At 35.0% G+C, this 16,194-nt stretch overlaps 1 protein-coding gene and 1 pseudogene across 1 annotated transcript; one reads left to right on the top strand and one right to left on the bottom strand.

The window, feature by feature from the left end:
• Window positions 1-1,551: 1,551 nt before the first annotated feature.
• LOC120604811 (olfactory receptor 6C2-like) lies at window positions 1,552-2,490 on the bottom strand. Its single transcript, XM_039865568.1, has one exon. The coding sequence runs from the start codon at window positions 2,488-2,490 to the stop codon at window positions 1,552-1,554; it is 939 nt and encodes a 312-aa protein (XP_039721502.1).
• Window positions 2,491-6,736: 4,246 nt separating this feature from the next.
• LOC120605171 (uncharacterized) lies at window positions 6,737-6,854 on the top strand (annotated as a pseudogene).
• The last annotated feature ends 9,340 nt before the right edge of the window (window positions 6,855-16,194 follow it).

Below are 16,194 nucleotides of genomic sequence, written 5' to 3'. Positions count from 1 at the left end.
AATTATTTGCAATATTTCTACACTGGAGATTTGTGTCTTCTCCCTCATTTATTAATTTCTTCAGCCACTTATTTATCTTAGTAGGGGCTCTGAGGGTTTTAGAAAATTTATATGAAAAAAGAAGAATGGGCTTGGAGAATAAAGTCCTATTTTCCTTGAGTATTTTTGAAACATAAAAAAAGTTTATGCCCATACTATGGCCATTGCCTTGTATGAACAATTGAAAAATATGACCAAAACCAAAGGTACATTGAGGAGCTATGTGTGTTTACTATATTAAGAAGTAATAGTTATATATGTACTGTGAAAGCACAAAACTTTACTTTCACAAATCCTGCCATTTGTGACAACATGGATGGATCTTGAGATAATCATGCTAAGCAAAGTAAGTCAGACAGAACATACAATGCAATATACAGATCACGTATTATTAAACTGTACACTTGAAACTGATATAATTTTATAAACCAATGTCACTCCAACAAATTAAAAAAATTATAGAACCTGAAAACAACACAATGACTCCTTTTATCATTTAATAGAAAGAATTTCAATTATTTGGTCCAAGGTCCCTACACGATTATTACCCATTTTTCCACTCCTTCCCTCTTTTCTAAGCCTTTCATGTTTTTTTTCACAACATACCTTGATTTTATCTTCAGTAGTCAGTCTATGCTAAGCAAATATCCCTTAAAATGTCCTTCCCAAATTATGAACTTTTTTGATATTTTGATCAATCCTCTGAATCTCTAACATTCTTCTTCAATCAAGGGATAAAGTAAGTCTGAATATTGGACAATTTATCGAAACAAGATTTAGTTATTTTATCCCTAAATTCAGGCTGATTCTCCTTGAGTCTCTGTCTCAGCACCATCAAAGGCCATGCCAGTAGAGGCTATCCAGCATTTAGAAGTCTCGCTCTTTCTCTTCTCTAGTCATATCATACTTCAGGATGCAGTGCACATCCAGAAAGGCCAGTAAAAACATTTTTTTGTGTGTGGGTAAATTGGTTTAAAAGCAAGAATATAATTATTTTCACTGATTTTGAAGTTGCCTTATTAGCACGTTCTACTTATTCCTGAAAAATAAATATTTTAAAATGAGGAGAAGAACTCTGGAATGCACACTTTTCTTTTAGATCACTTTTTAAGTTTTGGTAAAGGAGCTTTAATTACTTTTGTACAATTTGTGCTATTTCCAACAAGTGAGAAATGGGTATTTATATTCTACATCATGAGAAGCTGTATGGCCAGAAATACAATTTTATTTATTTACTTTTTTTAAAATGACATTGAGCATTTTGGGAATCTAGTCTCTGGAACATGCGTTTACTAAAGAAACCATTCTGAATAAAATAAACTTAAAAAAAGGAGAAATAAATAGCTTGATTTTGGCTTTTGGATTATAAGAGATAAATGTTTCTGGAGGCAGATTGGCTTGATGAAACCACAGAATAGGAAGAAACCATTTATTTGGCAAATTCATGAATGTCGCTCATGGGTTAGTCAGATTTAAATTTAATTTAATAGCCTCAAAAACATCAATCATCTCTTACTTCTTTATTAGAAATACAATTCGTTTTACTATGTCCTTGAAGGCATTTTTCACTTGTTTGTTTCGAAGTGTATATATGAATGGATTAAGCAAAGGGGCAACTGAAGTAGTGAGAACAGACACCACTTTATTCATGGCCACTCCTTCCTTTGCTGAAGGTTTGATATAGATGAAGATGCAGCTTCCATAGGTGATGGAAACCACAATCATATGGGAAGAGCAGGTGGAAAAGGCCTTTTTCCTTTGTTGGGCTGAAGGTAATCTTAGAATGGTCTTGATGATGTATGTGTAGGAGAGGACTACACACAGTAAAGTAATAATAAGTGTCAGCACGGCAAAACTCAAAACAATTTTCTCTATTAACATTGTGTCTGAACAGGTTATCTGTAAGATAGGAGATGCATCACAGCCAAAATGATCAATCACATTCGAATCACAGAATTCCAGCTGGAGTCCCATGCTAAGAGGTGGGAGAATAATCAACAGCCCAGCAAACCAGCAGCAGAGAACAAGTGTAGTGCAGACTCTGTTGTTCATGACGGTCGTGTAATGCAGGGGCTTGCAAATGGCCATATAACGGTCATAAGACATGGCGGCAAGGAGGAAAAATTCTGTTGCTCCAAAGAGGACAACAAAAAATAATTGGGTGGCACAAGCATTATAGGTAACAGTATTATCTCCAGTTGTCATAGTATACAGAAATCGGGGAATACAGACAGTGGTGAATGAAACTTCTAAGAATGAGAAATTTCGGAGGAAAAAATACATGGGAGTTTTAAGATGAGAATCCAAAAGTGTGAGGGTGATAATGATGAGGTTCCCAGTCACACTCAACATGTAAGTGAGAAATAAAAATACAAAAAGCAAAACTTGTAGTTTTGGGTCATCTGTCAATCCTAGCAGGACGAATGTTGTTATTGCTGTACGATTTCTCATCGCTGCCTTGAGCCAAGTCAAGTGTGATTCCACCTGAAGAGAGAAGTGTCATAGGAAGCTAGAATCAGAACTTGAATGAGAACAAGCCAGCTCACACACACTTTCTTCTTTTGTTTAATAATAAATTTGTTAACGTAGTGCCTTGACCTCTTACTAGGAGACATTTATAGGAAATATCTAATATAGACTTTATGCTTATAATTCTCTGATTAAGATAGAAAAAGTTGAGACCATATGATTGCACTCATATGTGAGATATAAATCGGAAAGCAACAAAAGAACAAGACAAACAAAGACTCACGGACATGGACAACAGTTTAGAGGTTATCAGAGGGAAGGGCGGGGGAGGCAGATAAGGGCAAAGGGGGTCAAATATGTGGTAATGGAAAGAAATTTAACTTTGAGTGATGAACACACAATGCAATATACAGATGATGTATTATAGAATTGTACACCTGAAACCTATATGTTTTTATTAACCAATGTCACTCCAATAAATTTGCTAATAAAAAATTCTCTAATTAGAAAACACATTTTCAAAGATGTCAAATAAAAACAAAACGAATCATATGTCTGTTTTGCAGTTTCTCAACAATATTGCCTTGTGGTACAGATTTTATTTGTCCTTATTCTGGAGGAAATTTTGTCATTTTTGAAGTTTTTCCTTTCCCACCTTCATTTTTCTTTGTTTTTCCATACCATGCTGAAATCCTCTATTTTCAAAACCAAGAAGGATCTGTTAATTAGTATTTTTGTGCTTTCAAATTAAAACAATTTTTAGAACAATTTTAGGATCACAGCAAAATTAGAGGGAAGATATAAAGATTTTTCATATACTTCCTGCCTCCACACAGGCACAGCCTCCTTCATTATCAATAGGCCCCGCCAGAGTGGTACATTTGTTACAACTGATAAACCTACATTGACACATCAAAATCCATAGTGTACATTTGGTTTACTCTTTGTGTTGTACATTTTGTGGGTCTGAATGAATGTTCAATTAGTGTTTTATGTTGATCTCGTTATGTTGTTCTGCTGAATTTTAACAGCAGCACATTCATTTAAAGGTGTTAGTTCTGCTCTTTGTTCTTCAATTTATCTCTCAATAGGGATGTAAAAGGCTTAGAAAACTAAGATGTACCTTTGATTTTTCACCCTATGTTTAGACAAATGAAAGTATTTCTAAGCCAGCTTTGGGACTTTTAGGCAGAGGGTTTCCTGAAGTGGTACAAAGAAAAATTGTCTGGACAGAGCCCAGAGGGACTGACCTGTGATGTCTGCTTTCTTTGCCAGTCTGGTCAACCCTGTGCCCTTCACAACATTCAGCCTTCAGAATCTGTCTCAGGTCATATCTTAGTGCCCACTTCTTTGAACAATTTCTGCTGCTTCCCTACTCAAATCACCTTACCCCACTAATTTACCAATCAGCTTATGTTCTCTGACTTTTGGTATATGTAACTTGCCCAAGCAACATCTAGAAACAAATGAACACAAATAAGCCAATTTTTGTAAACAAATTATAAAGTACCCTACCTTTCTCATTGACATTCATCGTTGTCCATTTCAGCGCCTTCCAGAAGTTTTATGCTTCCTTGTACTGGAATTTGCATTTACTCAGGGATCCCATTAGATAGAGGCTCAGGAAATTCCCTTCTCCATCATGTCAAAACTTACCCTCATTGAGATTCATATTTTAAGCAATTACTTTCAGGTATCCATCTGTAAAAGAAGCCTGGTAAATGAATTCTCACTGGGGATATCAGTAGTTAATGACTTAATCTATTGGTTTATGATATGTCTTTAATTTATTAGGGAGGATTGATTGTTAAATAAGCAAATTTAGGTGTAACTCAAGGGTTTGTAGGAAAAAACTACACACTTCTGCATGATCGGAAAAACTAATCTCTTATGTGTTTAAACAAATGCCCCAATTGTACCCAATGTGCGTGTTTTGAATAGAGAATTACAAATACATTAGGGTACACTTTTTTTCTTATTGCTAAAGTAAATAATCTACATTTAGTCATTCAAATAAATATTTAATAAGCATCTATTATTTAAAGTGCACAATATCAGAGACTGGAGATCCAACCATGAACACGTAGTTCTCTCAAGGAGCTTTCAGTTTACCAATGGGAGATGATATTTCATTTTAGTGCATATTCCGTGACGTGGTGGCATAAAATAATAGTGAAAATGCAAGTTTGGATTTGGACAACTACTCCATGCTTGTTTCTTGGCAATCTCTCTTAGTTATATTTGTAGCTATTTATATTTTCCTATGTCCGCTCAGGTTCTTTAGGTTCTTTTTTTCTACTTAAGTTGTTAGTATCATCTGTCACTGTAAGCTGAGAGAGCAAGGTGCATTGCTCAGAGTTCACAGACATGATTTTGGCGGGGAAATAGCTTACTGGAGAGATAGTGTCTTGCCACATACTTGCCAGGGGAAGACTCTGATAGGCCAAACTAGATGACAGTTCAGGTTCATTTAATGTTCATTTAATGTTTTAAATGCCTAATATAATATGTGTTAATCTTAAGTGATATTGTGTTTTAATTCATTAAGCTTGTTAAATCAACACTACTTCTAATAACGCAGTTAAACCCGTGGTGGCAGATCCTTTGTACATAAGACTGCTTCAAACGAATTCAAATGATTTTTAAATGAATTGCCGGCCTTTATCAGCAATCATACCAATGTTCTCTGTTATATTGGGAACATTTCCCTGGGGACTGAATTATTTACTTATTTTGAATTTGGATCAATTACAGTTTGGAACAATTTCATTAAATAAAAAATAAGTTTTACCACCTCCTTCCTACAGGTAGTGTTTTCAATTAACATTCACAGGTAGGCCTTGATGACTTAACCTGTGCAAAACTACCTATTCTCACTGCCACTTTGGAAGCTAGGTGGGTGATTGAGATTCAGTTTTTTCTTTCATTGACTTCTCATTTAGTGAATTGAAAAAATATATTTGAGACACTTTGACCTTACTCATGTTTGAATGAAATCTCATCCTGTCTTCATTTGGGACAGAGGCTGCCCATGAACTGGATAGTTGAGATTTGAGAAGAGTGAACACTGAGCCCCACTTCCCTACTCCCTGCCAAAAAATGGCAAAAAGGACTGAGGTAATACTTGGAGAATCAGGTGAGGTTCCCTGTAAGGTAATTTATAATGCTATTATTTTATTTCTATGACTAGTAGATATTATTGGGTAGCGATGTCTTTTCCATTGCTTTTTATTTTTCTGTCTCTTAAGTAGTAACAGCCTCTTCAACTCATAGTTATGACTGGCACTTGCAAAGGTTAAGGTGACTGTGGTAGCAAATTCTAATTTCATGTTCCTTCAGAAAAACAACATATCAGAAATAATTGTTAAATAGTTTTCTTCAGTATCAATTATAATGAACTGAATTCCAGTTTTAAAAACTGGCAGCATTCATCCTTTGCCTGTGTTTAGAGAATTAGGGAAAAGACCTCATGACAATTATATACTTACTTTTCTGATAGTTCTTTACCAGAGGCCCTTGAGGGAAGCCCGATTGAGGAGCATTAAATTGATGAGGAGTTTTGTGTGTGCTTCTGTTTTACTCTTACATTCTACCTATCTCAACCCCCCATCTCACCCTACACACACTCACATAAGACACATTAGCTGGCCACACACACACACACAGCCATGACATACACATGCTACTGACACACACATGCACACATGCACACACGCACACCCTTTTACAGGCAAGTCTGACAAGGGACAAACTCTCCTAGATCTTCATGGCTCATGATATACTAATGAGCTCCGTCTCAGTCTCCTCCTCCTTCACCAAGCCTAAAGTGGCGTCTGATACTAAATTTTCAAGTTACTAAATTTTCAAGTTACTCTGCTAGTGCAATAGAAGAAAAGAGAGGTGGAGAACTAAGGCAGATTTCACTCTAGTTTTGGTGGAGGGGCATCTCTGATCTTCCCAGGCAGGGAGGCAGGCTTCCCTGCAAAATCTATGACAGCAACATTTCTTTTATACGTTTAGTCTGCTAACAGTGTGCAGGGAACATTTGAGTGAACAACAAGATAGTCCTTGGTGACCCAGGTTCAAAAGTTACTAATGAATTGGTAGAAGTCTAATCAACAATGTAAAAACACATGTAGCAGTGGGAACAATGCCCTCAGAGACATAGAGGGTGGTCTGATGCCATCTGAATTTGTTTTGATTTCTTTGTTAAATTTTTATATTTCTAGTCTATGGCCATGCTACCCTGAACAAGCCCGATCCCATCCGATCTTGGAAGCTAAGAGGGTCAGGCCTGGTTAGTACTTGGATGGGAGACCACCTAGGAAGACCAGGTGTTGTAGGCATAAAAAATAGAAAAATAAGGGATTGTAAGCTGACAAGGTCCTTGCAATCTATGAGGTCAACCAAGGGTTGCCTTGCCTAAAAAATTAAAACAAAAAAATTTTTTTTAATATTTCTCCCAGAATTAGATACTCTGTTTTTGGCACTTAATATATGTCATATATTATTTATCTTTGACATAAATCTTAGAGAAGGTAAAAAAAATCCCCAAACTATCCTCATTTTACAGATGAGGAAACTTAGGAGCAGAGGAACGACTGGTTAGAATGTCCCACAGTGGTAGTGCAGGTTTTGAACAAAAATATACCTGAACACGAAGATCCAGCTTCTTTCTCTACACTACTCTGGCTATGTGTTTCAATATTTAAGAGGCTTTCCAGCATTTAAAATTCAGCTCAATGTCCTTCCAGGGCTAGTGTTTTCAATCCTTTTTCCTTCTGCTTATGACTTTTCAGGTAGGCCATGAAACTACTCTTGGTATTTGAAGCAATGGAGAGTTTTGTACCCCAAGCATTGGAAAATCGCCTGGTTTCAAGTTATGTTTCTAGTTTTGTCGTGGCTTATTACTGACCAGTACACCTGAATAAAGTTTTTTCTTTGATTATCTCTGCTGTCATTTCTGGACATTCTTGCTCTGCTGCTTATGTTGCTCCTTATGTCAAATGATGGAGCAGAGCTGTGTTCCTGCTGCCTCTACTGAAGCAAGTGTCTCTATTGTCCCTCTACTCTGTCCACTCACTACTGCTCTATTGAAGTTTCTCACACTGACTAGCTATGTCACATCACACCTCTCTGTTATCCCACTATTGGCAGAGAGTGATTAAAAATTTTCCCTGGCAGTGAGTTAGGTTGGAAGAAAGTACCTATCTATATTTCCAGCAAAGCTTTGAAGAACATCTTGACGGCTGTGACAGAGACTGATAATATGCTGTCTGGTATTTTTCTTCTCTTATCCCTAACAACTGAACCCCAATTTTATACAGAGAGCAAAGTGCCAAGATAAAATACTACCCAGCTTCCCTTACAGCTGGTATGGCTCTGTGACTAAGATGATAGCCAATGACACACGTGACAATTATTTTAGTCACTATTATTGCTATAGAGCCTTACATTTCTCTAAGAATACTGCTTTGGCAGTATCCCACAAATTTTGATTTTGCCTTGCAATTATGGGTGTTCCCCAGGAAAATTTGTTACTAATTTCTAATTTAATTCCATTTGGCCAGGTAATATATTTTGTATAATTTGAATAATTTAAAATTAAACAAGACTGTTTTTAGAGCCCTGAATATTGTCTTACTTGGTAAATATTATTTGTAAACCTTAGAATAATTCTGCTCTTTTTTCTTGTTCTTTTTTTTTTGTTGTTGTTCATGTTGATAGATAGTGTTGTCTTTTGTATACTTTATGTATTCCTGGGGAATGAGTCAATCAATTATTAATATATGCATGTTGAAATTTCTGACTGTAATTGTGTTTTTTTTTCTCTTTGCAGTTTTATCAGTTTTGGGTTCATGTATGAAGTTCTTTATTATATTTACAAGCAATTAAGTTAGTTATAGCTTCTTGAAGAGTAAGACGTGTTTGTCATTGAAAAATGACACTTTTTATCTCAATTAATATTGTTTGCTCTAATCTACTTTGTATGATGTTAATGTGGCCACTCCAACATTTTTGATTAGTGTTATCATTGCATATTTTTTTCATTTTTAAACTTTTTTCTTTTTCTGCATTTATTTATCTTCTTGAAGGCTGGATGTATTTGTATCCCTATAAAGATTTCTTTTTTTTTAGGTTTGTTTGGGTGTTATTTAAATCACTTGGAAACACTTTGTTCTTTCAGGTTCTGTGTTTATCTATGTTAGATGGGACCAGAGCAGTGTTTAGCTCTATGATTTCTTTCCCCAATACTGAAGCAAATCTTTCTGAATAATATCCAGTATATTAGGAGATTTGAAATTCTGTTTGGTGTAGAAAGGAACCATTTCCATTCTTGTGTGAGCTCATAATATTGTTCTTTGCAATCTCTTTGGGTGATTCTTACCTCCGTCAGATAATTTTCTTACACATATATGCTGATCAGTACTCAGTTGAATGCTCATGAGGGGCAATCTATAGATCACTAACATCTGTCTGTATGTCTCTCCCATCTTTCCATACATTTCATTGTGAACTTGAGCCTTCTTGGTCTACTGCCTACTTCTCAACTCTGGCAGACTGATGGGCTCTAACTGTCTCAAGGAGGTAAGCTGAAGTAATCATCTCTCAGGTATCACAGTTCATTGGCGGATGTCAATTATCTGGAGAACTGTGGTTTAAATATTTTCCTTGAATTTTTAGTGGTTTAAGCTGGGAGGGCATACATGCTCCCTGTTATTCCATTTCAGTTTGAGCCTATTATCTTTCTGTGCTCTTTTTCTCATTTGAAAACATTTTCTAAGGTTCTAGATTTTTGAAAATCTAGAGTGACTAATAATCATACTTGCTGCTTTGTTTATTCTATATATTCTTGTAAATATTTACTTTCTTTGGTTATGACCAAATTTTGGTCCCTCATCTTATGAAATGAATAACACTCTTTGCTAACTATTAGTTTATTATTATTTGGGGTGGGTGTTGGTGGTGGGAAATGTGCTCTAAAATCTTGTAATCTAGCTTAGACATGAGTCATGCACCCATTAAATGTTAATTTGCAGGAATACTCATAATATTTTGCAGCCACATCCTATAAGAGGTGAGTCTTGTCACCTCCTGAATATGTCCTGCCTTTATGACTTGCTTTTACCAAGTAGCTGATGTTGTGAAATATTTTAGTGGAAAAAAAGGAATATAACAACTTTAAATTTGGTTATGTCGAGGAGGGGGAGAATTCCCCCCCTCTACGATTCTTATTTTCTCTGGCTGGACTAATTATAAAATAATAAAAGACTAGATTAACAGGAGGAAAATCAATTTAATGTGTGTGCACGAGAGAATCACAATATGATGCTCACATTACAAAATGAGACTCAAAGAGACGATTGACTTAGGCATCTTTTTATACTTTTTAAACAAAAAAACAATAAATTTGTGAGAAACTGACAGGGTAAAGAAACTTAGTGCTCTTTGGAAAGAAATCTAAACAAGGTTTGGACTCAGGTAAAGTAGTAAAGGCATTACAAAGTCTGTTTATACAGTCGTTTTTGACTCTAGATATTTTTTTAACTCTTGTGATGAGGTTGCCTCTCAGCCCCCTGGAAAAAGAAGGGCATCTATCACATGGAGATTTATTTTCTGCATTTAGATGGACAGAGCTTCGGAGAACTCTTCCCACTCCTGCTGCTTCTCAGGTGATTTTAATTCAAAATCTTTGATATGCCACTGAGGGATATCCTTGGTGACCTGCCCTGGGCCCTGACAGATACTTCTAAATATCTGGAGAACTTGGAGAAGGAAAAGTGATTATTTCAGGATTTTAAATTCCTAGCTCAAAGTATAAATAAAAAGGGCAGAAAACTACAATTTTCTTAAAAGAAACTGGAATCTCCTGTAGCTACAGGATTGAAACTTCTGAAAACCAACCCATATCTAATTTTAATTTTAATGCAAATTGAACTCACAACTTCCAGGGGTTACTAAAGGGCACATATGGGTAGATTCCACTGAAGCTCCATACTCTGCCTAGCTGCCTTTGCCAGGGAAGCAGATGTTTACACCTTGTCTGAAGGATTTGAGCTCTTCTTGCCTGTAAGAACCAGTAATGACCTCATCTGAGGTAGTTTTCTTATAGTAGAAGGCCCTCCTCCACATTATCTCATTGCTGGTAATCTAACTACCAGACTCAAGTTCAAACAGACTCCAGGCATTGGGTACTAAGCATGACCTGAAAGGAAGTACCATATACATCAAAGGAATTTCAAGACAATTATATCAACAGAAACCTGAGGAATAGCTAAGGGAATAGATTGTAAGAGTTTTGGAGTCAGGGTAAGGCCAGAAGTAACAATTGATTGGGTTGATATGAATGCTGATATGAATGCTGGTATCTCAAGTGGCTGGGCATGGCTCTACTTGGTCCAATGTGTTCTACACTGAGTGAAATTGAGATTCCAGGACTTCCTCGTTATGCTGTTGAGAGGGGCATCCAAAGTTGTAAGAAGATTGGGATACTGAAGTAGATTTCTTATGTAAGACTTCCTCATCTATTGTTTAACAATAGCACAGAATATTTCAGAGGACATTCCATTCATTAGCCTTTGAGAAATACATAGTTGACAGGGAGTCTTGGCTTTCTGAAGTGCTCTGTAGTAAATATTCTCCGAAGTTCAGGAAAGACAATAGGAAATGGTGCTATTGAAAAGAGATCCCTGAATTAAATGGGATGAGGGGGCCCTGGAATGTAGGTGTCAGGTGGCAGCACTTAAACCCAAGAGATAATGTAAGTGTGGTTACAATGGTGGCCAGAGGAACTGAAAGATTTGATCTTCAGAGATCTTAGGGGTTGGCTAAAAAACCATATTTCTAGGACTTAAATAGATGGGCAGCCACAATAGGGAAAGGATAGTCTCTTCAATAATTGTATCGGGAAAACTGAATATCCTCATGCAAAGAATGAAACTGGACCTTTATCTTATATCATACGTAAAAGGATCTCAAAATGAATTTAAGACATAAACTAAGACCTGAATGTGTAAAATTTTTACAAAAAAATATAGGAGAAAAACTCCTTGACATTGGCCTTAGCAATAATTTTTTAAATATAACATCAGAAGCAAAACTAAAATTAAACAAGTGAGATTAAATCAAACTAAAAAGCTTCTGTACATCAAAGGAAACAATGAACAAAATGAAAAGGCAACCTATGGATGGGAAAAAGTATTTGCAAATCATATATTTGAAAAGGGGTTAATGTCCAAAATATATAAGCAACTCTTACAAGTCAATAGGAAAAAAATTTCAAAAACCCAGTTATAAATGGGCAAAGGACCTGAATAGAATATTTTCTCAAAAAGACATACAAATGGCCAACAGGTACTTGAAAAGTTGCTCAATATCACTAAGCATCAGGGAAGTGCAATCAAAACCTCAATAAAATACACCTTACACATGTTAGGGTGTATATAATAAAAAAAATAAATGAGATAACAAATATTGTTGAGGATGGAGAAAAGGCAACCTTGATACTCAGTGGGAAATGGGTAAATTGATACAAACATGGAAAACAGTATGGAAGTCCTCAACAATTTAAAATAGATCAATTATATGATCTGGTAATCTCTCTTCTGGGTATATACTGAAAATAAATAAAATCGCTATCTCAGTCTCAAAGAGATATTTGTGCCCCCCATGTTTATTGTAGAATTATTTATAATTACTAAGATATGGAAACAACCTAAGTGTCCATTGTTGAATAAATGAATAAAGGAAATGTGATATATGTGATATATATATAATTTAACCCAAGAAGGAAATCCTGCCATTTTTGACAACCTGGATTGACCTTGAGGGCCTCATGCTAAGTGAATTAAGTCAGAGAAAGACAAAAACTCTATGATAGCACTTACACATGGAATCTAAAAAACCAAACTCATAGGAACAGAGAACATACTGGCGGTTACCAGAGGTGGGAGATGGGGGCTGGGGGCAATGGGTGAAGGTAGTCAAAAGGTACAAACTTCCAGTTATGAGCTAAATTGGTTCTGAGGATGTAAAGTACAGCATAGAGACTATCGTAAATAATACTGTATTGTTTATTTGAAAGTTGCTAAGAGAGAAGATCTTAAAAAGTTCTCATCACAAGGAAAAAAATTATAACTATATGATGTGATCGATGTTAATTAAACTTATTGTTGTAATAATATAATAATATATACATATGTCAAATCATTACAGCATACACCTTAAACTTATGCAATGTTATATATCAATGTCAATTACTTCTCAAGAAAACTAGAAAAAACAAAGAGCTGTAAAGCTAAAAATAAAAAATTTAAAACACCAAACAAAAAATATTCTACTTTAACAGGGTGTTTTAAATGGGTGTTTGCCCCCTTTGAAGTTATTTTTAATCAACATGTTTTAAGAGTCAATGGAAAAGTGAGAAATACTTTTTGATTCCTTTTTTGGCCCCCCTCATTATACCATGGCAGTGACTACACTCTGCAGGTGAGAACATAGCTAGTGTAATCCTTCATTCTGATCTCTTCCAAGAGCACTGCTCAAGAGTCATGTTCAGATTCAATTATTTTGTAATATGAATGTTTTGTGTGTGATGCATTAGGATATTTCCCACCAAATATCTTAAGTGCTGTTATCCTCTGAGCTTAGGGAATGCATCATTTCTTTTCTATCGAGGAGAGTTGCCACAGTGTACAGGGTTCATAAACACCTTCGTATGGAAAGGCTGCACACCAAGGCTTATGGGATAAAATGTTGCCTGAATGTCAGCAACTTTTAAAAAATGCAAGCCGATGCAGATAACTCTTCTAGGCTAAGATGTGAGGGTTTCCAGAGAGCCACACATCTCTCCATTTAGTGCCTCTAATGTTCTTTTCAGCAACTTTTATCTGCATAACCTATGTCTCCACACTGGCCAACACACTGAGCACCAGTTAATATCACTGGGTGGTACAACATCACAAAGCATAAAAATATATAATCTATGTTCTCAATTCAGAGGAAGTGACGAATGAGATTTGTAAATAACTTTATATTATTCTTTGAATGATCATTTCAAAAGTAAAATCATTAGCACAAAGAAATTATATTTAATACTGGAATTTTTTGACCATGCCTATTTCAATCCTGCACTCATGGATAATTTAAAATTATGGATAGTTGCTGCTCATTATTTTTATCTTTAAAAATAACATTACTTTAATCCTCCATAGTAAAATGTGTACATATTTATTTATTGCGTTCATTGAAAACCAATGGAAAAGCATAAGAAAGGAAAGTCTCCCATGATCACTTTACACTCAGCCCATCCTTATTAATATCTTTTAGTTTTTATCCATATAATTATATAATGCATTTATTTATATTTTATAAAATTAATATTGTAAATAACATTTGATGTTTTCCTCACTTAACCTCACTTCATTCAATTGTTTTTAAGCACATGATGTATTTTCCTTATGTCATTAAATATTCTTCAAAAAAACAGTTTTAGTTGCTCATCATATGCCATCATGTAAGGAAGAAAACAATAGTTATAGTTCCAATAGTAAACATTAAGGTTGCTTCCATTTGTTATATAATAATATCTTGGTAGGCATTCTCATATATAAATCTTTTTGTCCTCATTGGATTAATCTCAGATTTAAGAGCTGGTCAAATATCAAATAAAGGTTTTCCCATACTTACTGCTAAACTAGTCTTTTACCTTGTTGATGGTTTCTTTTGCTGAGCAGAAGCTATTTAGGTTGATGTAGTCCCATTCATTTATTTTTACTTTTACTTCCCTTGCCTTTGAGGTCAAATTCATAAAATCTTCTTTAAGTCTATGCATTTTATTGTTTTAGGTCTTGTATTCAGGTCCTTCATTCATTTTGAGTTAATTTTGGTGTGTGGTGATAGACAAGAGTCTAGTTTCTTTTGCATGTGGCTTTCCAGTTTTCCCAGCACCATTTATTGAAGAGGCTTTCCTTGCTCTGCTGTATGTTTTTGGCATTTTTGTTCCAAATTATTTGCCCATATAAACATGGATTTACTTCTGGAGTCTCAATTCTCTTCCATGGTCTGTGTGTCTGTTTTTCTGTCAATATCATGCTGTTTTGATTACTGTCAATTTGTAGTATAATCTGAAGTCAGGCAGAGTGATGCCTCAGCCTTGTTCTTTTTTCTCAGGATGGATTTGGCAAATCAGGGTCTTTTGTGCTTCCATACAAATTTGATGATTTTTTTGTTCTATTTCTTTAAAAAATGATGATGGAATTTTGATGGTGATTGCATTAAATCTGTATAATGCTTTAGGTAATATGGTCATTTTAACTATGCTGATTTTTCTAACTCAAGAACACGGAATATCTTTCCATTACTTTGTATCTTCTTCAATTTCTTTTAATAGGGTCTTATAGTTTTCATCGTATAGGTCCTTCTGTGTTTCATTAGATTTATTCCTAGGAATTTTATTCTTTTTGTTGTAATTGCAAAAGGAAATATTTTTCCCACTTTTTTTCCTGACACTTCATTATTAGAATATAAGAACACTATGGATTTTTGAACATTGATTTTGTATCCAGAGACCTTACTGTATTTGCTTACTGTTTCCAGTAGTGTTCTGTGGAGTCTTTAGGGTTTTTTATATAGAGAATCAAGTCATCCACAAATAATGACATTTTGACTTCTTCATTTCCTATTTAGATGCCTTTTATATCTTCCTCTTGTCTGATTGCACTTGCTGGGACCTCCAATGTTATATTGAATAACAGTGGCGATAGTGGACAGCTTTGCCTTGTTCCTGATCTTAGAGGGAAGGTTTTTAGTTTTTCACCATTAAGTATAATGTTGGCTGAGGGTTTGTCATATATGGCCCTTATTATGTTAAGGTACTTTCCTTCTATACTGATTTTGTTAAGTGTTTTGATCATAAATGAGTGCTGTATCTTGTCGAAGGCTTTTTCCGCATCTATTGATATGATCATATGATTCTTATTTTTTAACTTATTTATATGGTGTATCACATTAATCGATTTGCATATGTTGAATCATCTCTGTGACTCTGGGATGAAGCCCACCTGACCATGGTGTATAATCTTTTTAATATGTTGCTGTATTCAGTTTGATAGTATCTTATTTAGGATTTTTGCAGTTATGTTCATGAGACATATTGGTTTGTAGTTTTCTTTTTTGTGTTATCTTTACCAGATTTTGGTATCAGAATAATATGGGCCTCATAAAATGTGTTGGGAAGTATTGCCTTCTCTTTGATTTTTTGGAAGAGTTTCAGGAAAATAGGTATTAAATCTTCTTTGAATGTTTGGTAGAATTCACTGGTGAAGCCATCTGGCCCCGGACTTTTATTTTTTGGTAGATTTTTGATGATTGTTTCAATTTCCATTCTGCTGATAGGTCTATTTAGATTTTCCAGTTCTTCTCGATTCAGTCTAGGAAGGCTGTATTTTTCTAAGTACTGGTCCATTTCTTCTAGGTTATTAAATTTGGTGTTATATCCTTTTTCATAGTATCCTTTGTATTTCTGCAATGTCAGTCGTAATTTCCCCTCTTTCATCCCTGATTTTGTTTGTTTGTTTCTTTTCTCTTTTTTCTTTAGTGAGTCTAGCCAGGAGTTTGTCAATTTTATTAACCTTCTCAAAGAACTATCTCTTTGTTGCATATTTTTTCTATTGTTTTTTTTGTTTT

This window comes from Pteropus medius, unplaced genomic scaffold (assembly GCF_902729225.1).
Source record: "Pteropus medius unplaced genomic scaffold, Ma_sr-lr_union100, whole genome shotgun sequence".
In the NCBI taxonomy this organism is placed as follows: Eukaryota; Metazoa; Chordata; class Mammalia; order Chiroptera; family Pteropodidae; genus Pteropus; species Pteropus medius.
This window is presented reverse-complemented; position numbering and strand designations above follow the sequence as displayed.